Source organism: Muntiacus reevesi, chromosome 1, assembly GCF_963930625.1.
Source record: "Muntiacus reevesi chromosome 1, mMunRee1.1, whole genome shotgun sequence".
Classification (NCBI taxonomy): domain Eukaryota; kingdom Metazoa; phylum Chordata; class Mammalia; order Artiodactyla; family Cervidae; genus Muntiacus; species Muntiacus reevesi.
In genome coordinates, this window is record NC_089249.1 from 83,017,137 (window position 1) to 83,044,076 (window position 26,940).

At 37.0% G+C, this 26,940-nt stretch overlaps 1 protein-coding gene and 1 non-coding gene across 2 annotated transcripts in view; one reads left to right on the top strand and one right to left on the bottom strand.

The window, feature by feature from the left end:
• The window catches only part of VPS45 (vacuolar protein sorting 45 homolog), a 64,504-nt gene that overhangs the window by 8,599 nt on the left and 28,965 nt on the right, over nucleotides 1-26,940 (bottom strand). The window contains exon 14 of the mRNA XM_065905115.1: nucleotides 16,001-16,132. Coding sequence (XP_065761187.1) covers nucleotides 16,001-16,132 — 132 coding nt within the window. The remainder of the gene's footprint in view (nucleotides 1-16,000; nucleotides 16,133-26,940) is intronic.
• TRNAG-CCC (transfer RNA glycine (anticodon CCC)) lies at nucleotides 759-831 on the top strand. The gene has a single exon. It is a non-coding gene; the product is annotated as a tRNA-Gly (tRNA).

Genomic DNA, 26,940 nt, shown 5'->3' on the forward strand with positions numbered 1-26,940 from the left:
AAAGGAGATTATCATCTGAGAAGAAAGAGAGTGATAGATGTACTTTTTCACCATTGGGAATATTCAAGACCACATCAATTTGTCAGAGCAACAACTACAGAAGTAGAATGGTGACCACCATACCAAAACAAACACCCCCCACTCCCCCAAACCAACAAGAAACAAAGCTCCAAATAACCTCTCTGTAGCAAGCACGGATGTTAAAGACTCTGTGAAAGTCTATTAATTATAGAGGTACCGAGTCTGGAGGTTTCAAAGGGGAAATTTGCGTGAGCACAAATGGAAATCAAGCTACTGAAGTTTTTCCTGCACAGACCACAAAAGTCACCTGGCAATTGGTTATTTTCATAGTAAATTTTACCATAACCCCAGTATTGCTGGGCATAATAATATAATTCTGCTCTTAAATTATGTCAAAGTAAGAGTTTTCAAACCAAGTGATTTGGAAGTATGGGTGACAACAGAGGTGGTGATGATGAGTATCCAGTCTTTTTTTACTTGATTTCCCCCAAATGTAATGGTAATAACAACAGCAGCAGCAAGCAACACATATTAAGTGCTTCTCTTGTGCCAGATTTTCCTCTAATATTTTATATATGTTATATCATCCAATCATTATAACAATGATATAAGGAGCTATTATTACCTCCACTTTACAGTTGAGAAAATGGAGGCACAAAAAAGTTAAATGATTTGCCTAAGGTCATACAAGTGGACACATGGCAAAACCAGGATTTATAAAAGGTAGTCCGGGGACTTCCCTGATGGTCCAGTGGCTAAGACTCTGTGCTCCCAATGCAGGGGGCCTGGGTTCAATCCCTGGTCAGGGAACTAGATCCCACATACTGCAGCTAAGACCTGATGCAGCCAAAAGAAAAAAAAAAAAAAAAAAAAAAAAGTAGTCTGGCCCTAGAGCCCTTGCTTCCTTAAAAAACAAACAAACAAAAAAACCTATTTATTTGGCTTCCCCGAGTCTTAGTTGTGGCATGTGGGATATAGTGCCTCAATCAGAGACTGAACCCAGTTTTCCTGCATAGGGAGCTCGAAGTCTTAGCCACTGGACCACCAGGGAAGTCCCTAGAGCTGTTGCTCTTAATTGCTGTGCTACACTGCCTCTTAAAAGACCAAAGGGTACCAAAAGGTGATTTATAAATAATAGGTTTCATTCAAGCCCAGGAGTTCTAATGATAATCCTAATGAAAGAACTTATGTCCTGAAAAATGCATCATTGAACTGGGGAAGTTAAACACAGTTTTGCAGGGCTGTATAGAGGGTACTCAACTATATACTTTACTACTTAATAATTGCAAATGGTACCAAATTGACTTTTAAAACTCTGTAGAATATCTTAAATTTTTTCTCATCATTAAAAAAACATTAAAATGAAAATAACATAAGAAAGAAGCAAATGAGTCACTCATGTCTCACTACACAGAGTTAGCATTTTTGAGTTTTTCCTTTCATTTAAAGTTTTTTACTGTCTAACCCAACAAATCCTGAAACAAATATGCAAACACTGGATAGGGTCTTACATACTACACAAAAAGGCATATCCTATAAATTTGCAAAAGAGAATATCCTTTTTCCTGAATGGCAAGAAATGTTGCAAGAAACAGAAACCCATTCAAACTAGCTCAAGCAAGATAAAAAAAGTATCCTCAGTGACACAGGGGTGGGGGTGGAGGTCTATCACTGAACCAGGGTAAGATTAGTGCTTCTTAAGGGGACTGTGGAGAGCAAGTGGGGGCTGCTTTGAAACCACACAGTATCTACCTCTGCCTCTGCCTCTTATTTCTGGCTGTCTCATTTACTGGTCTCTTACTTCACACTATCTGCTGCTGCTTTTTTCTCTGCATTTGAGTTGAAATAAAATGTTTTTTAACCAACTTTCTCTGTACAAATTATTTTTAAAATTTGTTATTTTAAAAAATCAGGAGCAGTTAACCTCGGGGTTGGAAGGGTATGATGTGAAGGTATAAACAAAACTTTTCCGGATGGCAAATTAGTATTTAAGCATATTAAAAAAGTTAATACTCTCTGATGCAGTAATTTCATCTCAACATTGCTAGCAGTGCATGGAATCTAGGATGACAGAAATCTGAACCTGAATTCTAGCTTTGCGCTTCCTTGCCATATGACCTAAGGCAAACTACTTAATTTTTCTCTTAATATTCCAGTTCTTTCATTTGCAAATTGGGACCACAACAATATTACCTTCTGGATCAGGAACATTAAATAATACATGAAACGAAGTCAGCAGATTGTTTGGCATTACTATTATCCTAAGTGAGTGTGTAAAGATGTATATAAAATTATGTTTGTTATAGTACTGCTTATAAGAGTAAAAAGTGATAAACAATGACTATCGAAGAATATTTGTTTTGTTCATCACCATGTGTCTAGTTTCAAGATAGCTTCTGGAATACATAAGTGCTCAGTAAGTACTTGTTGAATGGACAAAAAACTGACAATTGGTTAAATAAATTGCGGCACAATCACACAACAGAATACCATTCAGTCATTAAAAATGACATATAAGTATTTTCATTGAAAGTACATGTATAGTATAGTCCACTATATTTAAACATATATATGTATATATTCACAGAAAAAAATCTAAATCATCAAGACATTGACATTTCCAATGCTGAGATGGTGGTAGTATGAATATTTTTTATTATCTTCTTTTTGCTTAGCTGTATTAAATTTTTTTGCTATAAGGATTATATACTGATTTTGTAACAAAAAGCGATTTTTAATTAAAAAATGTTTCAATGTACAAATAAACTGGAATCAGGGGACACACTTAGATTTGAATCTTGGGTTAATTTAGTTTTTTAAAAAAGCATTGTATTAGAGTTATTCATTTATATGCCTATTTTTCCATTAGATATTGAGATCTTTAATGATATAGAAAATGTCTTCATCTTTCTAACACCTTGCACAGAACCTTACACATAATAGCGCTCAATAAATACTTGTCAGTGATAGGTGATACACTCCATCACAGCTCTTGGCAATGGTGTCTTAACATTTTGTTACAAGAGAAAAGTCAAACTCTCCCCCAAATCTCTACCAAGATGGTGATAGCTCCAACGGTTTCAAAACTGATTCTGAAATACCTACAAGTGAAGAAGTGTCCTCTGGATTCCTCTTTCTTTGAAATGCAAATTCTGTCATAGGATCCTAATTTTTCAGTAAATAATTCAGAGATCAAACCAACTCATGGTTACAGGAGAAGGTCCAAGTTTCTAGGGTTACTTGTTTAAGTAGAAATCTATAAAGAACCTGTTGATAATATGAATCGGCATCCTCCCAGCTTCCCATTTATTTACAGAAATTCAAACTGTAAACTGTTTTCTAAGCCCTAAACTGTACTCTCTCTTAAAAAAAATTAATGAATCAGAATTCTATTATTACCAACATTCAGGCATCATCTCAGGTAGTAATGAAACTAACAGCTGCCTCTAGTTAATCAAATTAGTCATTTTTATCCAAAGAGCAGCACTGTCTTAAATTTCAATTCTTAATTATCATTGGATGGCAAAAACCATGAAACAAAACTAAACAATTCCTTACTTTTGTACTGTTTTTTTCCCTGCTTTGGTTTACAGTATTTCTTTAGTAAGCAGAAAGCATCACACAATTTCCATTTGGTAAAAACACATTTTGGCTATCTTATAAGTGACATTTATAAGCAAGGGATTTAAAAAATCATAGCTAGACAAAACTTTCTAAAATATTATTTCAACTGTGTGCTCAGACTGGAAACAAACTGAGTTCAAATCCAGCTTTGCCACTTACTAGCTCTATGATTTTGGAAAAGTACTTATCTCCTCTAAGTCTCATATGAAAAATGAGGTTGATGATAATACAAATACCTACCTCACTGGGTTGTTATAAGAATTTGACAAAAATTTAATGAATAAAACATTACTATCCCATAGAAATGAAAAGCAAGTCACAAAAGTGAGTGGCTATGTAATTTTAAATGTTCTAGTTAGCACATTAAAAAGATAAAAAGAAACAGGTAAAATAAATTTAATTGTATATTTTATTTAACCCATATAACTAAGATATTATCAACTTTAAAAATTGAGATATTTTACACTTTTTGTGTACTAAGGCTGAAATCCATTATGTATTTTATTACTTGTGACAGTGAAGTCACTCAGTCATGTCCGACTCTTTGCGACCCCATGGACTAATGTAGCCCACCAGGCTCCTCCGTCCATGGGATTCTCCAGGCAAGAATACTGGAGAGGGTTGCCATTTCCTTCTCCAGGGGATCTTACCAACCCAGGGATCGAACCCAGGTCTCCCGCATTGCAGGCGGACGCTTTAACCTCTGAGCCACCAGGGAAGCCCTTTATTATTTGTAGCACACCTCAAACTAGACTAGCCACATTTCAAGTACTCAGTAGTTACAGAGGCTACTTTTTGGACAGCACAGGTATAAAGTACGGTGTCTAACACATAGTATATGTTAAATAAATTTTAACTTCTTAGTGTTATCATAATCACCTCTTAGGAGTTGCTATGGGCCAGTGTTTCTCACATCATGTGCTCATAACACCAACTTATATCGGTGGTTCCAGGGCATGTCACTATATAGCACTCAAATACATAATGAGAAAATTACTTCTGCAGCCATGGACTGTAGCCCACCAGGCTCCTCTGTCCATGGGATTTCCCAGGCAAAAACACTGGAGTGGGTTGCCATTTCCTACTCCAGGGGATCTTTCCATCCCAAGGATCGAAGCTGCATTTCCTGCAGTGCAAGTGGATTCTTTACCAATCTTTTTACCCTTCTGACTATATCAAGGAAAAAGTGTCCGGTTGATACTATAGTGCTGTTTTTTAAAATTTTAATTTTTTAATTGAGATATAATTCATAGGCAATAAATATACCAATTTTAAGGATATCACTTGATGATTTGGAAAAATATATCCAGTCATGTAACCATTTCCTCCATCATGATATAGAACATTTCTAACACCTGAGTCAGGGCTTCTTAAAAATCAAGAAACAAACAAACAAACAAAAATCAAGAAGTGAAAAAAACCTCAACAGCAAGAGCCATAAAGTCAACCCCACGCCTTTGAATGTTGTTGTTTAGTTGCTCAGTCCTGTCCATCTCTTTTGCGATCCCATGGACTGCAGCCCACCAGGCTCCTCTGTCCATTGGATTTCCCAGGCAAAAATACTGGGGTGGGTTGCCATTTCCTATTCCAGGGGATCTTCCTGCCCCAAGGATCGAAGCTGCGTTCCCTGCAGTGCAAGTGGATTCTTTACCAATTGAGTCACCAGGGAAGCTTCATGTTGCTTTCCAGAAAAGTTATGGATTTACATTTCTACTAGCAATATTTGAGACTGCCTCACTGTACATTTATCTTGAGAAAATATTCAGAGGTAGGACAAGGATTTATCGATATACATGATGCTTACTGTAATATTTATATCAAGCAAAAAAATATAAACAATCTAAATGTTGAATAGTAATAGTTAAACAGAGATACACCCTTAAAATTGAAACTGTAGAGCTATTAGGATCATTTAAAATAATTTTAATAATATGGCATAATTAAAAGTACAATTAAAAATAAGCAAAACAAGTCAAAACTTTAAAGATAATGAATGTAATGTGATCCTAAAACTCAAAAACCTTCAAGTAAAGGAAAAAAACACCAGGAGGGGCTTCCCTGGTGGTCTAGTGGTTAGGAATCCGCCTGCCAATGCAGGGGACTTGGGTTCAATCCCTGGCCCAAGAGGATCCCACATGCCTTAGGGCAACTAAGTCCATGTGCCAGAACTACTGAGCTAGTAGGGCCTGCAAGTTATAACTACTGAGTCCCCGGGCCACAGCTACTGAAGCTTGCACGCTAGAAGCCGTGCGCCGCAACAAGAGAAGCCACAGATGAGAAGCCCAAGCAACATAAGGAAGGGTAGACCCCACTCTTCCCAACTACAGGTAGCCTGCGCACAGCAATGAAGACCCAGCACAGCCAAAAATAAAATAAATAAAAATAAATCTTAAAATAAGTTAGGAGAAAATATACCAAAATATTAACAGTGGTTAGCTCTGAGCTGTGTAATAGTATGAATGATTTTGACTTTTATACTTAATTTTTATGTTACAATAAGCATGAATTACTTGGGGGGGAAGCCTATTTTTCTTCATCTGTCCTTGCTAGTTAGAAAGAAAATAACTGAAAAATGAAACAATTATTGTGCAGGCTTATAGTTAATGAGGGTTTAATTGGATCCAGTAGAGTTATAGAGAACCTGCTATGTGTAATCATTATTACTGGTTTGAAAGGGAATCTGGCAGTAAATGATGGTTGATTTAGTGTTACATTTCCCTCTTGTCAAAAGTCTAAAGAAAGTACTGAACTGATGGACAGCACTGCGGAAGACTGAAGTGCTCTCTTCACACAGTTCAGGGGCCCAGGTAATGCTGACAGCACTACTAATACATTCACCTTTTCTCCTTCACTTCTACCCTGGATTCTGAGAAGACAGAGGGATTTCATCTATTGGGAGAATAATTCTATCCGTTCTGATCTGGTTCTTGACCTCTCGGCTCACACAGCTAACCTAGGGTGTCAACTGCTTGCAGCAAGGATCCAGAACTCCTCAACATTGATCTGTGAAGTCATCAGGCAAGCCAGCTCAAAACCCAGATTAAGATGCTTATTTATTTGCAAGGTAGGATCACATGCTTTGGAAACACAACTAGAATAATGACAGCCTATTGTGGTGGTTTAGTCACTTAGTTGTGTCTGATTCTTTGTGACCCCATGGACTGTAACTCTCCAGGCTCCTCTGTCCATGGGATTTCCCGGGCAAGAATATTGGAGTAGGTTGCTATTTCCTTCTCCAGGGGATCTTCCTGACCCTGGGATTGAACCCGCGTCTCCTACATTGCAGGTGGACTCCTGCATTGCAGGCGGACTCTTTACTGAGCCACCAGGGAAGCCCTCGGTCTATAGGTGAATACATAATGGATATAGTTCATGTATGGGCTTCCCTGGTGGCTAAGAACAGTACAGAATCAGCCTGCAGTGCAGCATACCCACAGGTTTGATCCCTGGGTCAGGAAAATCCCCTAGAGAAGGGAATGCTACCCACTTGCCTAGTATTCTTGCATAGAAAATTCCATGGACTGAGGAGCCTGGAGAGCTATGGTCCATGGAGTTGCAGAGTCAGACACGACTGAGCAACTGACACTCTCACTTTCACGCAGTTCATTTATATAGTTCATCCAGTTTACTTCCCAGGTGGCACTAGTGGTAAAGCATCCATGAGGCACAAGAGATGAGGGTTCAATCCCTGGGTCGGGAAGATCCCTGGAGTATGATATGGCAACCCACTTCAGTATTCTTGTCTGGAAAATTCCATAGACAGAGCAGCCTGGCAGACTACAGTCCATAGAGTCACAAAGAGTTGGACATGACTGTGCTTGCATGCACACACACACACACACACTTAGCATACACAGATCATTTATACATGTCTAGGAAACTTGCGTTTTTGTAATGACCCCTGTTCATTCTGAACATTTTAAGATAAATAATACTTCTCTTAATTCATTTTAGCTTTGATCACCATGGTGATTCTGCCAAAATATAAGTCAGATGTCATGATTCTGCTCAAAACTTTACAATACCCACAAAAACTTGTACAGAAATGTTTATAGCAACCTTATTCATAACAGCCAAAAGGTGGAATCAACTCAGATGTCCACCACTGACAGATACTTAAACAAAGTATGGTATTTCATTTCACACAATGAAATACTATTCATCTGTCAAAAGTAAAGACGGCTATAACATAGATGAACCTTGAAAACATTATACTAAGTAAAAGAAGCCACTCAGAGAAAATTATATGTTACATGCTTCCATTTAGATGAAATGTCCAGAACAAGGAAATCGATAGAGACAGAAAGTAGATTAGTGGTTGCTTAAGGCTGGACGATTCTTTTTGAGGTGATGAAAATGTTCTAAAATTGACTGTGGTGGTGTCTGCACATGTCTCTGAATACACCAAAAACCACTGAATTGTATACTTTAAAGGGGGTGAACTGTACGGTATATGAATTTTATCTCCATAAACCTGTTAGAAAACAAAACCCCAAAGTCCTACGATGCTCTCTGACTCACAGTAAAAACCAGACCTCAAAATAGTCTACAAGGCCCTCCATGATCTGGCCCCCAATACCTCTAGACTGCACCCCAGACCCCAGCCTCCTGGAATACACTGCAAGATCCTGCCTTAGGACCACAGCCCTGCTGTCCTGAGATGCTCTCCCCCACATCTGTTTGGCTCATTCCCTCACTTCCTCCAAGTCTCTGCTCAGACCTCTTCATGAGGCCTTTCCAGAAACACTGAGTGGTGTGGCTTGTCCCTACTGCCTCCACACACTACAGACTTCCCTTCACTTTGCTCTACTTTTTTTTCCCCATAGAATTTATCATCTTCTGATTTACTATAAAGAATACTTATTTATTAAGTTATTATTTATTTCTGTCTATGCATTAAAATGTAAGCTTCATAAGGATTAGGATCTTTGCTTTTATTCACAGAGGCATTCCAATATTCAGTAAATACAGCTGTCCTCATTTGTTCAATAAATGTTTATCTATTCTAGAACTTATAACTAGGCCAAAATGACTTCTGTTTCATGCAGACTTTGGTGAAAATATCTGTGGTGATATAGAACAACACGTGTCATATACAGTGCCGGAAGTCGACATTTGAGTTATTCCCCCCAACTGAGGCTCTATTAGGTCAGTATGACTAAAGAGATAAATGAAGAGAGAGGGGGTAAAGGCAGGCGGAAGTACTCCCACAGGAAGGGTGATCCCTGAGACAGGAGGTGAGAGTCTACACGCTGCAAACCCGCATGGACCCCAGGGCAGAAAAGACTCACTGCTTAGGGCAGGCACTTGCATGTGTTCAGGTTACCGGTGAATCCATTTACCTGGATCCTTTTTCAGGGCAGGTTCTCTGCTTTCAAAAAGGCATTAAAATTATGCCCTTAAAGAAGTCCCTGTGATTGGTTACTATCTTTTATTTCTTTGTATTTCATTATGTATACAGGAGAAGGGGAAGCAATCCAAAATTCATATTAAACTTCATATGGCTATAGAGAGAAGAAAAGTATCAACTGCCTCCCTTCATTTGGAAGACAGTTTTATTAAGAATGTTGCTAAGGAGATAATTAGCTCCTGCAAAGTTCCTTGGTGTCTTAGCAGCAAACACACACCATCTATTTTAAATAGTGTTTAAACCTAAACAAAGATAATTACAATTACACCTAATCAGAGCAGGTCCTATAGAAATAAGTCATTTAACTACAAAAGGCCTGCTTCATTATGACCAGTGTTTGAGTCGTTGAAAAAAATGTCATAAAGAACTACTTTAAAGAATTAAGGTATTATTACTGAAGAGAGAGCAGCTTAAAGCAGAACTCTGAAAAGCAAGTTGAATTTCAGATTCAACTAATGTATATTTCCTTATAAAATCTAAGGGACATATATCTTCAGGTAACTTCTGACTTAAAACTTGGCTTACTTATCCATGGTCCCTATTCTTTCACCAAAGTTACATTGAGTTCTGGAAGTATTTCAGAGAGGGAAAGAAAAAATTGCTTTTTATTTTCTGTTTCTGTTTAACACTAAGATTTTGTTTCAAAACAAAAGTAAAGGTAATGTCAATGTATTTTAGAAACAGAAGGTATCCCAGGATAAAGACTATTAAAGTTGCTACATGAGAGGTACAGATGATTTTCCAGGATGCAAGAGACCAATTTTGACCCATCTACCTATTACATTAATATCTTGCTCCAAATCATAAACTAGTAAGTGGTAGTGCTGGGAGCTGAGTGTAAAATAAATCAGATTTTATTTAATACACCAGGAAAATCAAGTGACCTGTATCCCAGAAATACCCTGGGATTTTCCAACAGGCATTTCCCACCCAGGAAGGATAATAGATTCTATATCAGCCTATAACACTCCGAGCTACAAGATATGATTTTTCTTTTTTTTCCAGCCACACCTCTCGTGGCTTGCAGGATCTTAAGTTCCCCAACCAAGGCTTGAACCTGGGCCATGGCAGTGAAAGCAGTAAGTCCAAACCATTGCACTGCCAGGGAATTCTCAAGGTATGATTTCTGTTTACTGCAATGCTTACCAATCCAGATCTTCGTGGGGCATACCATATTTTACATAATTCTAAGTATAAAACGAGGGCACTCATCATGACACAGTTAAAAGTATACTGTTGCATGAGTCAAGTGCTTGGGCCTGGTGCACTGGGAAGACCCAGAGGAATTGGGTGGAAAGGGAGGTGGGAGGGGGGATCGGGATGGGGAATACGTGTAACTCTATGGCTGATTCATATCAATGTATGACAAAACCCACTGAAATGCTGTGAAGTAATTAGCCTCCAACTAATAAAAATAAATACATAAATAAATAAAAGTATACTGTTTCCTGGTCGCCATAATCTCTCAAAATAATACTTTTGTGAGGGAGAGCTGTGTCTTTATCAGTTATTCATTTGGACTTTTTCTTAAGAAATAATCCATTTATTATATAGGAAATTGTATAGACGCCCACAAAAATTAAACCCTAACAATTCTTAGAAACAAATCATTCAACTTCTCCCCTCATATATTATTGCTGCTCATAGCCCTACTGTATTGAGGTATAAAGCTGATTTTTAAAAAATATTTACCTTCCCATTTACTGAGAGTCTGGGATTTCAATATGTATTAAGAGTTGTGAACTCTTAATTACTTAATGGTCTAGTAATACCCAAGGTAGTCCACAATCATCATGAAAAATGAGCCTTTCCTCTAAAAGCTGAAACTGTTGCTTTCAATTGCTTAAGCCTTTACAATAACTGGTTTCTGAAATACAAATTTCACTACCTTCTTACTGATAGTGAAAAATTTCACTAGCTACTTATTGCTAGAGGCTACATATTTATGAAAGTAAATTATAAAAACCAGCTTTTGGAACATTTATGTATTGCAAATATTAATTTTTTTCCAGGTTGGTAATTAGCAACTCCCTCTTTCTAAAAGTTTCATTGATCAGAGGCCAGTGAACAATCCTGTCCAAGATTTTCTTGAACCTTCTACTGCTAAGGATATCTGCTCAAATGTAATTTGGTATACTGCTTAACATACTATTAGGTCAGACAAAGAAATATTAAGCTAGTCTATAGCTTTCACAAAGTTGCTTTACTTTCTTTTATTTTTCTGCCTTACTTTCTTACTTTGACATTAAACATTATTTTCTCAGGACCTGGGACACTGATTTAAGGAAAAATCTAGATATTTAGGGTCTCCCTCCCATTTTTAATAAAATAAAAAGTTGTATTCACAGTACAATTAATGAGCCAAACATACCTAAAAATATATGCATTTTTGTTTATATGTAATATGACTTAATTATAAAGAAATGTGTAAAAATCTTTGCTAATCTATCTTTCCCTCTAAATCCAAAGTATTTTTAAAATTGAAAGTGGAAGTGAAAGTTGCTCAGTCATATCTGACTCTTTGCGACCACATGAACTCTCAATGGAATTCTCCAGGCCAGAATACTGGAGTGGGTAGCCTTTTCCTTCTCCAGGGTATCTTCCCAACCCAGGGATTGAACCCAGGTCTCCCACACTGCAGGCAGATTCTCTACCAACTGAGTTATCAGGAAGCCCCCTTTTTAAATTGAGATACAGGGATTTAGTTTTAAAGGTCTAATATTTCAAGTTAAAGAGAAGATGCTATAGTTCTTAGGTATAGGTCATGAGGCTACAAACACTCAATGGGAAATATTAACTCTCAGACAGATCACTTAAGAGTTAATTAGCCCTTTTTAGATTCAGATAGTAAAGCCTACTTTAAAGCAGATAATTATATATACAAACATGAGAGAACTCATTTAGATTAAGAAAATAAAATCCTATATGTCTATCTAGTAATAAAACATTTTAAACCCTAAATTATTAAATATTATTTAGAAAATAATTGTCAGGCTTTCAAGTAATATTTATGAAGGAAATGAAGAGTGATCAAAAGCATGGACTCTGGCTCTGAGAACTGGCTCTCTTTGTAACCATGTTTACTTGGGCAAGTTATTTAATCTTTCTGCCTCAGTCTCCATATGCAGAGTGCTGAAAATAATAGCATGCACCTTATTGAGGATTAAACGACTTAATATACGTAAAGTACTTAGTAAACTGCCTAACACAGAGTAGATGTTCAATAAATATTTACTACAATTATTATTTTTATTAGCAGTAGCAGGAACAATAGGCTTCCCAGGTGGTTCAGTGGTATAGAATTCGCCTGCCAAGCAGGAGATCAAGGTTTGATCCCTGAGTCAGGAAGATCCCCTGGAGGAGGAAATGGCAACCCACTCCAGTATTCTAGTCTGGGAAATTCTATGGATAAAGAAGCCTGGTGGGCTATAGTCCATGGGGTCACCACCACCAGTAGGAACAATGGGAGAAAACTGAATAAAATAGTTGTGATATTTTGTGTCACTCAGTGCTCAAAAATATTCAGTGGTACCCCACAGACTACTGAATTAGGCACAAAATACTCAGTTTGACATTTTAGAATGCACAGCTAAGCTTCCAAATATCACCTAATAGTTTTCAAATTAGAGTAAACTTCATGTAATGTTACTACTACCAATTTAAACTTTTCCAAGGTCACAAGTGCACTTATACTTCCATTTCTGAAATGAAGGCCAACTAGATAAGGTGAAATTAAATAAAGCATATAGAAATGCTGGATAAAAAAATGACAAACATACTTTTAAATGAATAGCTAAACCTCTTAAGAAATTAAGGGAAACTCTAAGTCATCACAAAAAGGGAACCTAAACCTAGGCTGGCAAGTATAAACCAATGCTTATGACTACCCGGTAAGTATATGGCAATGTTTATAAATAAAGGAACTGTATTTTAGCAGCCACAAAGGATCATGATCCAGGGTTTAGGACTCAGTAAGGAAGGGAATTAGAATTAAAACTCTTGAGTAATTGAGAGGCCCTCAATGAAAAGGAGTAGAAAAACAAAAATCTGCACAGGAAGATCACAAGGAAACCTAAAACAAACAGGTATAGGTTCTGCATGGTTCAGGAACTCTTCAGGACAGAAGTTAACACTAAAAATGTTCTGAACTGACAATACTCTTTGGGTACCTGGCCTAAATAAAAGAAAAACTATGCAGAAGAGATATATCTTCAACTTAGGCCCCTCATGAGTCCTGTGAGTCTTCTTTAAGATAACCCATAATCCAAAATTACAAAACACATGCAGATGCGAGTCATCATGAGTTAATGTCAGCAGACACAATAGCAGAATTAGATCTCCAAGGACTTCAGATAATAGAATTAATGTGGTTAAAGAAAAATTTGAAAAGGATTTGAAAATATGAGAAAAGAAGAAATTAACAAAAAATCAGACAAATTGGTAAAGGAAGCAAATAGAATTTACAGACTTAAACACAGATTAGGCATGGCTGAAGAGAGATTTACTGAATTTAAGTATTAATATGAAAAAAATTACATAGAAGACAGCACAGAGAGATAACAAGTAGATAATACAAATAAGAGGTTAAGAGACATGAAAAAATAGATAAATGCCTAACATATAGTGAACAGGAATTCCAGAAGGAGGGAATAGAGGAAGTAGAAAAAATGCACTATTTAAAGAAATAATGACTGGAAATTTTCCAGAAATTATGAAATGCCAAACATGTATTTTCATACCAACCTAAATAAATAAAAATAAATTCACATTTAGATATAGAATACTGAAACAAGAACACCAAAGACAAAAAGATAATCTTAAAAACAGCCAGAGAAGAAAATATTGCCTCCAGATGAGACACAGTTATAGATGTTGAGAGTAGACTTCCTAATAGCAACAACTGAAAATAGTATTTCATGGTCATCTTCTTTTTAAAATTTTTTCATTTTGGCCACACCACACAGCATGTGGGATCTTAGTTTCCCAGAGATGGGACCCATACCCCCCTGCAGTGGAAGTGCAGAGTCTTAACCACTGGACCATCAGGGAAGTCCCAGTATTCTGGGACTGTCTTCTGATTTCTAAGTGTTAGGAAAAAAAAACAACTATTAACCTGAAATTCTAAACTTGGCTAAGCTAAGCTATTTTTAGACAAAAACATCAAGTTGACCATGACCTGAAAGAACTACTATAAGATGTTTTCAGTAAGAAGAAAATTGGATCGGAAAGAAGGACCAGGATGAAGAGCGAGGAGAGGTAAATATGTGGAAAAAATACTGAAAATAAATACTGAAAATAATGATTCATTTGGGGATTATAAAAAAAGTGGAACAAAAATGCTGGACAAAATGTAATTTATAAGTTGAAGGGGATTAGAGATTTGTCAAAGGATCTATTTGTGAGAAAAGTAGAACTGATTAATTTTAACCATTCTTTATTCATTCAACAAGTATCTTTTATAGACAGGTAAAACTATAATAACAGAAGTCATAAGAGCTATTATTTTACATGGAGTTGTGCAAAGAAGGGAACGTGAGGCATAAGGAAGTGTTTCAGAGGTGCTGAAAACATTCTATTATTTGATCTCTGTGGCGGTTACATGGATGGACTTACTTTGTGTTATTTCATTGAATTGTCTGCTTATCATTTGTATCCTTTTCTGTATGTAATTACATATGTATGCACATGTAATGTTTCTGCAAATTTTATAAAAATAAGCTCTACTATACAGTTTACACCAAAATAAAACTTTGATAGATTATAAATATATAACTTTAAATACAAGTCCTAAAAGTCAAGGGAAAAAATAGAGGTTAGTATTTATATAATGTTGATTGGGAAAGAACTTTCTAAGCATGACATCAAAGGCAAAAATCATTGGTAACTCTGACTACATAGAAGTTAAAAAAAGAAAAGTTTTATAAAACAAAACAAAAATACCAAATAGAGCAAACTATGTTTTGCAAAGTATATAACAGAAAAATGGTCACAATCCTTTATATAAGGGACAAAGAACATGAATTGGAAATTCACAAGAAGAAATACATAAATGGCCAGTGAGCTCTAGAAATCAACAAAGAGGTTAACTAATTTGCATAAATGCACAAAAATGGTAAAAGGGAATGATTCGAATCCAGTCTATCTTATCTTTCAATTAATATTTGTTTATGAATGATTATATATTTAGAACTATAAGAAATCTTTACCACAGACTACAAAATGCAGGTTGTAAAACAGAAAGTGCAATGAGGCAAATAACACAAAGTGAAAAAGTACAAAAACACCACTAACGCCTTCCTGAGTATCTATGTATACATAGCTCAGCGTGGATCTCTCAAGGCTCCCAACCATTCAATTTAACTACCATGCCATGGGTCTCTAGTTTCCTCCTCATCCTCTGTCCTTCCTACCTTTAGCTTCCAAATTAATCTTCCTAAAATACTGTGACCTTCTTGTAACTGTCCTGCTTGAAAACTTTGAATGATTCCTCATTTTCTACATAAGAAAGCAGAAAAAAATTCTTCAGCATGGAATTCAAGGCCTTCCACAATTATGGCATCCAGTTAACCTTTTCACTTATTACATACATTCCAGCTAGTTGACTACTTGCTGTTCTTTTTCTATGTATGTTGTCTATAGCTTTCTGTTACTTGTTCATGTGGTTCAATCTGCTTAGAATATGCTCTCCCGCCTTATGTCCATTTTTCTATCCAAGGCTTAGTTTACACACTATCGTCTCCATGAAACTAGTTTCTCTTAGCCACTCAGAATCCACGGCTCTTTGACCTCTCTCTCCAGGCACTTATTTTTTATGTTCTATCTTTATCTTACTCATTTTCGTATTCAGTTTGGTCAGCACTGACCTTACTTCTCCTACATAAAGGGAATTTAAGTCTTCCTCTCCGGGAAAGGGGAAGAATTCCAGGACTGAATGTTCCCCCTCACCTTCTTGTGTTGTGCACAGTGGTTCCTCCCAGGACAATCCTCACTCCAGGAGTGGTACGGTTCAGGTTATAAACTGTCAGAGCCTCTTCATAGGTGGCTCCTCCGATGATAAACACAATGATATCCTGAGGTCTGCAATAATGAAGAAAGTTAGGTTTATAGCACGGGGGGGTGGCGGGAAGGCAAAGATTTGCTGTATTCTTATATACACAGTTTTAATTTCTGAATCTTTCTTTTTTGGTAAAGGAAGCAGAATTAAAGCAGAATAGAATAAAAGGTTTAAAAAAAGTTTTAATTATCTCAAATTGGCAGGAAACAGAGCAGGAAATGCTGAATAGTGATTTGCTTTCTGTTTATGAGCGGATGTCTTATAATTTCTGTGCTGTGGATTTCAGAATAGCACAATAGTGTTTGCTAGAACCAAATGTAGAAATATTCTTTTATATTCAAGAGGCTGAAGAGTACTTCACTGTGATATGATATCAATATAACAGTAATTTATGCTTACACATCTCCTTTCATATATAAGTCCTTTGTCAAATACTTAGTAAGTGTCATTACAATGGCTTCTGTCCAAGGACCTCCAAGTATTTTGGAAAGTACTGGTATATCTGGATGTCCCCATAACATGGGAACTAGAAGCATTTAGTATTCTGAGTGCAAAAAAAGAATGGGACACATAAATTAAATCTAGAATCCTTCTTAAAATTTTTGTTCCTCAATCCTTTGACAAACCAAGAAAAAGAAACCATGGAAACAAACAAAGAACTCGTGCGTATAGTTTTGATATTGGACATTCTGACACATCATCTCAGTCACCAGCCTCATTTAGGTCATACTGTGTTGTTTCACTGTTTCAATTGTTATCAAAATGGCTTCATAACAAAAGTGAGCAGTCCTCCTATTAGGTCCCTCTGTAGATATTAACAAGAAGATCACATTATTTTCAAAATTGACAAAGTCTGCTCTTTTCTCATGTCATCAGGAGAAGATAAAATTACTCAATCTTAGTAGGCAAGTAACTTTGTTAAATCACTTATTGGACATTACTTAAAATTACATCAAGTAGAAGCATCCATTTTGGAGGTTACAGCACAAAATTAAATAGAAACAGCTTTAGTCAAAGGATGTGCATACTTATGTATAAATCATGAAAAAAAGCTCCCCAAAGCCCCAACAACCCTACATTGGCCTCTCTGTTTGTCTCTCTGTCTTATTCTAAAACATCTTGAAGAAATCACTAACCAAGAGAGTATTTGCTCTTGTGGGACTTCATGAAAACAGAATCAGAAATTGTGGCTATTTAAAAACGTTCGGGTGCAGCCACCATGGAAAACAGTAGGGAGGTTCCTCAAAAAACTAAAAATAGTGTTGCCATATGATATAGCAACCCCACTCCTGGGCATATATCCAGACAAAACTATAACTCAAAAATATTCATGCACCCCTATGTTCATAGCACCACTATTCACAATAGCCAAAACATTGGAACAGTCTAAATGTTCACTGACAGATGAATGGATAAAGAAGATGTGATACATAAATACAATGGAATACTATTCAACCATAAACATGAATGAAACAAAGCCATTTGCAGCAACATGGATGGACCTAGAGATTATCATTCTAAGTGAAGTAAGTTAGAAAATATGACACAAATGAACCTATTTATGAAATAGAAACAGACTCACTGTAATAGAGAACAGACTTGTGGTTTCCAAGGGGAAGGGGAAATGCAAGAGGGATGGATTGGGAGTTTGGGGTTAGTAGATGTATTACATATAGAATGGATAAACAAAGTCCGACTGTATAACACAAGGAAATACATTCGGTATCCCGCGATAAACCATAGTGAAAAAGAATATAAAAATGAAAGTATACATGTGTATAACTGAATCACTTGCTGCACAGCAGTAATTAACACAACATGGTAAATCAACTATACTTCAATTAAAAAACAAAACAAACCAAAAAAATATCCGGAGACTTCCCTAGTGGTACAGTGGATAGGAACCTGCCTGCCAATGCAGTGGACACAGGTTCGATCCCTGGCCCAGGGAGATCCCACATGCCGCAGAGCAACTAAGTCTGTGCACCACAACTACTGAGCTTGTGCTCTAGAGCCCAGAAGCCACAACTAGTGAGCCCACATGCTGCAATTACTGAAGCCCGCGCACTTAGAGCCTGTGCTCTGAAATAAGAGCAGCCACCTCAATGAGAAGCCTAAGCATTGCAACTAGAGAAGAGCTGCTGCTCACTGCAAGTAGAGAAAAAGCCTAGGCAGCAAGGAAGACTCAGAACAGCCAAAAGTAAAATAAAGAAAAAAAAATTAAAAATATATTCAGATCATCTCTGAGCTTCAGAGATAACCAATGAAGACTCCCAATGATGAAGGGATAGTTATTCTGCAATTGATTCAGCAGAGTCAATTATGGCATTTCTATGTGAACTTGGGATTTAAAACTATGCCTTTGAAATGTTACTTTTTAAGCCAAAACAAGCTTCATTCAAATCTACCCACTGGAAAAAATGTACTTAGCACCACAATGCTTTAAGTGTTACACAGTAGTATATATTCTACAATCATTTTTTAAATTTTAAAATATACTGTTTTGGTGAATTCCCTGGTGGTCTGGTGGCTAGGACTCTTGTGCTTCTACTGCAGATGGCCCTGATTTATTTTGGGTAGGGGAACTAAGACCCTACAAGCTGTGTGGCATGGCTAAAATAAAATAAAATAAAATATCTGGCTTTGACTAGATAAATGTTTGCATATGGTATAACACAAAAAAGGGTATATTATTTAAAAAAAAGCAAAAAAAAAAAGCTTTCTTCTCACCTCAGTCCTTTTGCTCCCGTTTCTTCCTAGAGGCAAACACTTACTCATTTCTTATGTATATCCTTTCAGAGATACTATGTGTATAAATTTGTGTATATACATGTATTCACAAATTTACATATTTTTATTATAAGATACATGCGTATATATGTATATATTTAATATGTATTTTATACACAGTTTATAAACTGCCTTTTATATATAGCTGTGTGGACATATTGTGCATTTTACATTTTGGTAGTCATCTCCAAGGTGCTCCACTGATGTCATTCTACCAGCAATTCAGGAAAGTGCCTACTGGCCATATCCTGTGAGTACTGTGTGTTTCTGAGGCTTCTGGTCCTTGTAAATTAAGTTGATCACTTGGTCTTCCTCAAAATACTTTCTTTACTTGGTTTCCAGGACATCATATTGTTTTGGTTTTCTTCCTGCTTCGTTGGTTTACATTTTTCAGTGTCTCATGATGGTCTCATCTCATCTCCTTGACCTCTTAATGGTGGAATGTCCAGAACCCAGTCACTGGGCCTCCTTTCTTCTTGATCTACACTTACTCCCTGGATCTGTCTAATGTAGTAGCCACTAGCCACATATGGCTATTTAAATTTAAATGAATTAAAATAAAATTTTAAATGCAGTTCTTCAGTGTAGCTAGCCTTACTTTAGTGCTCAACAGTCATATGTAGCTAGTAGCCTATCTTATTAGATAGCATGGGTATACAGTACATTTCCATCATCATAGAAAGTTCTGTTGAACTGCACTTCCCTGGGTGACTGCACTCAGTTTTGTGGTTTAGAATACATTTATCTGCTGATGACTCCCAAATCTCTATCTCTAACCCAGACGTCTCTCCGAAACGCTAGGCGTAAGTATTTATTTGATATTTCTACTTGGCTGTTTAGTTTATATCTGAACTCAGCAAGTTCAAATCCCTAATCTTCTCCTCCAAGCTTGTTCCACATATAGCTCTCCCCATCTTAGGTGATGGCCAATCTATCTTTTCACTTGCTTAGGACAAAAACTTTAGAGTCATCCTAATTTCTCCTCTATGGTTGATGTGAAGCATGTAAGTTAGAGATATAATGAGAGGAGCCTGGAAAGTCACTGGAGTCTGGCTTGCTGCAGTCCATGGGGTCGCAAAGAGTCAGACATGACTTAGACATTGAACAACAACATAGTGAGCGGAAGAGGGAGAGCCTTGAATCTCATAGGTTGTGGGGGGATCACCGAAGGGCTGTAACAGGCTACCATGGTCAGATTTGCCTTTTTGAATGACAATTTTGGCAGCTATGTGAGAATGAATTGGTGGCTGCTGGTGGGAAAATTTGGGAAACAAAAGGCTACTCTTAAGATTTGTGGGAAGATGTGATAAAAATTGGAAATAAGAAATACCAAAAGTGGAGGGGAAGGACTGAATATAGAAGATACAAAAAAAATGTAGACTCTTAAAAAAAAAAAATGTAGACTCTTCAGTATTTGGTCAATGATTAAATGTGAAAGATGAGGATAAAAGAAGAATCCATGATAACTTTAAGAATTCTGGCTTTGGTGACTAGCTATAGTAGTTTAAGTTTGAGAACAAAGAAAGCAAGACTGACTGACTTAAAGGAAGACAAAAAGATGCTGTCTTTTAGATACCTGTGGATCGTCCTAGTGGAGTTGTCCACCAGACATCTGGACATTGAGACCTGGTGATTTCCATGAGTATAAGTGGCAACTGAAGCCATGGGGATAGATGAATTCTACCTAGGGAGATCAAGAAGAATGAGAAAAGAACCAAAAGACAGAGTTGGGAGTGGATTCTTTAAGATTTACAGGAAAAGCAAGAAGAGTAGCTAGCAAAGGCAGCTGAGAAGGAGACGGTCAGAAAGGTAGGAGAAGCAGAGGGGAGAGGCCAAGAGATGAGTTTCAAGAAGCACAGAATGCTTAAGTGAGGATTGAAAGAGACCACGGTGTATATTCTTGCAATGCGACTTTTCAAGAAATGTTTCAGCGTATTAGAGTGAAGCAAGAAGCCAGGGTATATGGATTGAAGAAGTGAGGAGTGAAGGCAGTAACTTTATCCAAGAAGCTTGACTGTGAAGGGAAGATAGGTTAGAAGAGAACCCTGACTCAAGGGCTTTAAACTTATTACTTAACAGGAGAAACCTGAGTAAGTGTGGAGGCTGCAGGAAAGTAATCAGAGGAAGACAAGCTGAAAATACAGAGGAAGGAGGGAGAGGGAGAGAAAGAGAAAGGAGAGACAGTGCAAATAATTACAGAGAAAGGCTTCAGAAGTGATAGTAGGAGTCTAAAACTAGTGATAGCAAAGAGGTTAGTTCTAAATAAGGAAAAGAGGATGTATTTCCTTTAGAATGAAGGAAGATGATAAAGGTAGATACATCTAACTAATCCTATAAACATGGGGCTAGACACTGAGAGAGCTAATGTCTGATATATGCAATTTTTTTCACTGTGAAGCAGAAACACTAGCATGGGTTAGGGGACTTGGAGATTATGGCAAACATTCTAAACTGATGTGGTGAATAAGACAAAGAGAGGGTTCTCCTCTCTCTTTATGTATCTAAGGATACATAAGTCTGATTGAGTACCCCGGAAGGCCCAAGTGAGGTGAGAAACAATGAATTTGTAGTGGCCCTAATACATAATTTGTATGATCTCCTCTAGTAGTACAGAGAAGTAGATATGAGCCTTAAGGTTGTTACTAATCCAATAGGAATCTGGGGCTTTAGGCTACACACCAGAGTATTTTACAAACTTCCTATAAATTTACAAAATCCTTTATAAACTTATAGGAAAGCATCATCACTGTCTACGAATGACTAAAATTCTCTACACTATCAAGGTTTTTTCCTTCACATCTTTGCTTCCAGTTACTGGCCCCAGCTATTTCTTGTGGAAATGGTCATTTGCTTAAGAAGAGTTATATAATGGTGATAGTAATATTTTTCTGCAAAGTATGATGATCTCTCAATTATTCGGGGACTGACTATTCAGGCAAAATACAGGTTCTTTGTCTTTTCTTACATCTGATATGTGTTGTTTTAACTCTTACTAATATTTCTACAGAAGTATTTCTCTTAGAAATACTAATATCTCTAAGATTTCTATGAACATCTAAAACCCAAGTTCTGCTCTTGTCAGGATCTTTAGGGGTTTATTTCATGAGAAAGGGGTCAAATAAACTACAATTGGTTGTAACTTTAAAAACTGATATGAGTCCCCACAACTTTTACCATAGTATTACCCTCATGAATAATCACTAAATTTCTAAGGATATATGTTTTTAATTCTTCCCAATATATTGGTTCTAGAGGTACCAGTTGATTCTGAGATAATAATGGCTTTGTCTCAAGTGCAGTCTCAACTGGTTTAATATTCATTAAAAGATGAGTTCTGTGTGGGAGAAGGCGAGGGTGGGATGTTTTGAGAGAACAGCATTGAAATATGTATATTATCAAGGGTGAAACAGATCACCACCCCAGGCTGAATGCATGAGACAAGTGCTCGGGGCTGGTGCGCTGGGAAGACCCAGAGGGATGGGGTGGGGAGGGAGGTGGGAGGGGGGATCGGGATGGGGAATACGTGTAAATCCATGGCTGATTCATGTCAATGTATGGCAAAAACCACTATAATATTGTAAAGTAATTAGCCTCAAACTAATAAAAATAAATGGAAAACAAACAAACAAAAAAGATGAGTTCTGTGGGAAAAAAAATCGAATGTTTTAAGAATGTGCCATCAAGAAGACAAGAAGACACTCTACCAATAGTTTGGTCTATGTAGGTCTACCAATAGGTCTAACTATCTAGGACTAGCCTACGTATTTAAAAAACAAAAGGAGAAAAAAATATAGGCAGTTACAGTATTCAGAAATAATAAAATCCTCAAAACTGAAATGATTTTTTGCCAGAAAATGAGTATTTTTACAGTAACATTGCATAATCAATGCTCTTTACATTAAGGGATGAATCCAACCTGAGACCCATCTTGCAGCTTATTTTCAATAAATACTCATGAATTACACAGATTACTTCATTAAGAATAAGGGAAATAGGTTTCTCTCTTACAGGGGTACACACGACTGATGAGAGGAACTAGACAGTAACACTTTGGTTTTGAGTTTCTGGTCTGAAATGTATGTGTGCATGCTTAGTCATGTCCAACTCTTTGTGACACCGTGGACTGTAACCCACCAGGTTCCTCTGTTCATTGGATTTTCCAGGCAAGAATACTGGAATGGGTTCTATTTCCTCCTCCAGGGGACCTTCTCGCCCCAGGGATCAAACCTGAGTCCCCTGTGTCACCTGCACTGGCAGACAGATTCTTTACCGTATGAGCCACCTGCAAAGTCTGATAAGTCAATTTAAAAAGCAGCTGAGCAGAATAACAAGGCTCATCCTGGGACATGATGTTGCTTTTCCATAGCTGCCCTCTGCTGATCACCTGCTTCTAGAGTACATCTCTTTCTTTCTTTCTTTTTTTTTTTTAGAGTACATCTCTTTCTTATGGAAAAGAAAGGCAAGACCTGGGAAGGAATAAATTCAAGTGGGTTTCTAACACAGGCAGAGAATACTATCTTTTAGTCTGATAATTTCAGGGTGCCAGAGTATTTTTGTATTGCTGGAGAGGGAAGAAAATGTCATGGGTGGTTAACTGTGAGTTTAGGTTGTATCAATGTAAGGACAGACTTACATACAGGGATAGGCTCATAGAGCTGTGTATTTAACAAAGATGATTATGCCACATTTGGTTATGAAAACATTAATAAATATTTTCCCGTGCTTCCTATTTCTTAGAGGAACATCGGTGGAAAAAAATAAAAATAAAAAAATCTCTGACACTTTTCCATTTAATTCCTTTCTCTGGTGAATTTTAAAAGTAGATGTTCTGATGAGGCCCACAGTAAAACATTTTTATATAATGGTTAAAGGTAAATGGAATACACAGGTTCAATTCTTTGTACACATCTTTCTGTGCTCTGTAATTCACCATAGCAACCGAAAGCATTAATTAATGCAAATAGCAAACATTAGAAAACATTGGTCTGTTCATGCCTTATATATACAGGGACACCCTGAGAACCCAACCAATTTATAGCCTATTCCCAGGTGGTTCAGTGGTAAAGAATCTGCCTCCCAAGCAGGAGATGTGGGTTTGATCCCTGCGTTGGGAAGTTCCCCTGGAGAAGCAACCCACTCCAGTATTCCTGCCTGGGAAATCCCAGGACAGAGTAGCCTGGCAGGCTACAGTCTACGGGGATGCAAAACAGTTGGACTAAATGACAACAAATTTTATTAGAAGATAAACAAAAACATTTTCACATACAGTATTTCTGGAAATCATTAATTATTAAGTTAAGCAGAAAAACTTAAAACTTTTAAGAGGCAATATTTTACCTATTTTGTGGGCTGTTATGGCTAAAATTCAAATTTTTGAATGAGTACATACAGATGGTTAAAGATCATATGAGCATTGATTGTAGGAGAAAAGGCCAATGAGAAAGGACTGCTGCTTCCATAGAAACAAAAGCAAGATTCTACTCAGTTGGTATAAATGTGAACGAGTAATTCCTTTTTGAATTCTACTAAATTTGGAATGCATGACCAGATAGCTTCATTTTCTCATCATATGTTTAAGTTGCTTGTTTTTATCAGGGATACAAGCAATTCTGGAGCAAGAAAAAAAACTTTAGCCTCAATAAGATATGTGAAAGTATCATCTGCGGAGAAAGATCAAACCTAACTTGTGGATATAGCTACACTGCCAAACAGGTGAACCACTAACTTAGCTAAGGGCTAAAACATTTCTACAATTGTTCCTGGTTTTGCAAAGTTGTGTTCTTGCCAGATCTCCTTTGATATCTTCTACTATTACAGTAACAACAAAACCAAGAAGTTCTATCATGATGAGACTTAAGTTAACCATAAAGATGACTATAATCAATGACTGTTTTAAATGTGATGATCTAGGGTGAAGACAGTGACTAGAGCTTAGGGTGGGGCTAAGTGAATACAGAGTCAAAAGACTGTACAGGCAAACTGCAAACATTGGAATTTTCTGGTAATATCAATCAAATTTATTCTTTAGTTTAAATTTCCCAACTGTAAGTCTTGTCATGTCAACCACTACAGAAGGCTACATAAGAAATCTGACAAATCTATTGAACATCTTTATGTAAAGCACTGTGTTAAACATTGTGAAGAACCCAAATATTAATAACACATAGTTCTTACTTCAAGATTAAGTACTTCATAACTAGTGGGAAAGATAGATGTGTATATAACTACTGTCTTTTTTTTTTTTTACAACTACTGTCAATATCCAGAGGTAACCATTATTAAAAATTTCTTATTTATTCTCTCAGATACATTTACTGTATATATAACCATACATGTGCTTGAATATATATATATGTGAGTGAGTGAAAGTCACTCAGTCATGTCCAACTCTTTGTGACTCCATGGACTGCACAGTCCATGGAATTCTCCAGGCCAGAACACTGGAGTGGGTAGCCTTTCCCTTCTCCAGGGGATCTTCCCAACCCAGGGATCGAACCCAGGTCTCCCGTATTGCAGGCAGATTCTTTACCAGCCGAGCCACAAGGGAAGCCCGCACAGATATATATGTACAGTCAAGCTCAGACTTATTTATATACACCTATGTACACAATCACATTTATGCTAATATACAGTTTTACACAAAAGGGTTATTATGGCATCTTGATTATCTATCTAATATATGTTAGAAAGTTTTTGGTATCACACCATGAAGAGTTATGCCATTTCTTAAGAAGAATGCACAGTAATGTACTATATAATCTAGGTAGCTAGTTCTCCATTGAAAAATATTTACCTTGTTTCTGCATGTTTTTTTTTTTTCACCACTACAAATGATGTTTTGGTAAATATCCTTGTGTACATGTCTTTGTGTTCTTGTGTGAGTATATCTATATGGCAAATTTTAAAAAGTATATTGTTTAGTAGGTCTTTTCAAGTCCTCTGCGGTCTTCTTTCTCTTAAGAACAGGGCCAGGAGGTGGTAGAGGTATCTTCTGTGCCTCCTACCACAGCTTCATAACCAATTTTCTGCCTTCTTCACAATTTTCATTGTCTCAGAAGCTCAGGACATAGTTGCACTGTTTTCTCCTGACCTCCTTTCCTGGTCACTCTCTTATTCCCTGAAGACTTTAACTCTGGTTTACTGTCCTCCTTTTCATTCTTGCTCCTTTCAAGATTTTCAGTGACTTTAACATCATCTTACATCCCAGTCTCCTCACCCATAGTGATCTGTTCTTCCATCCCTCACAGCCACCAACACCCATGATTATAACATAAACTTTTTCATTACAAGTATCTGCAATACAAAAGGGCTTCCCTGGTGGCTCAGCTGGTAAAGAATCAGCCTGCAATGTGGGAGACCTGGGTTTGATCCCTGGGTTGCGAAGATCCCCTCGAGAAGGGAACGGCTACCCACTCCATCTTGAATTCAAGGCTTCCTTCTCTAATAATCAGTCTCTCAACTTTCAACTCACTTATCTCTACTAAGAAATAATTCCTTGACCTCATCAATACCTCCAATTCATTCAACAATACTTTTTTCACTATCCAATACCTTCCTGTTTTTCATTTCCCCAAATCCTGGCTGAACCTAGCCATCAGCCTTCTCTTCATTTACTCTAGTGCAGCTAAAAGCTGCTAGAGAAAAACCACACAACTAGGCGCATGGGCTGTATTTTAAACTAACACCACAAAACTTCAATGGGCGCTCAACCCTGCTTAGAAGCTTTACTTACATTTCCCTAATAAATTTGATTCCAAGCCTAAAAATAACAATTTCACAATGTTTTTTCTTTTTATCCTGTACCTCACTTAATAGCTTGATGTCATATTTTACTGAAAAAATAGAAGTAATCAGACAAGATGGTTTCCATGTTCTCACCATCAAAGCTATTACAGTGAAAGAAGTATCTCTGCTCCTATCAAAATCTCCTCTGCTGGTGTTCTAGTTCCCTCAGACTTCACTTCTGCAACTCTTCCCCTTTCTCTTCTGCATTACCTATTTCTCTTTCTTTAGGATAATTCTCATCAGATTATAATTATGC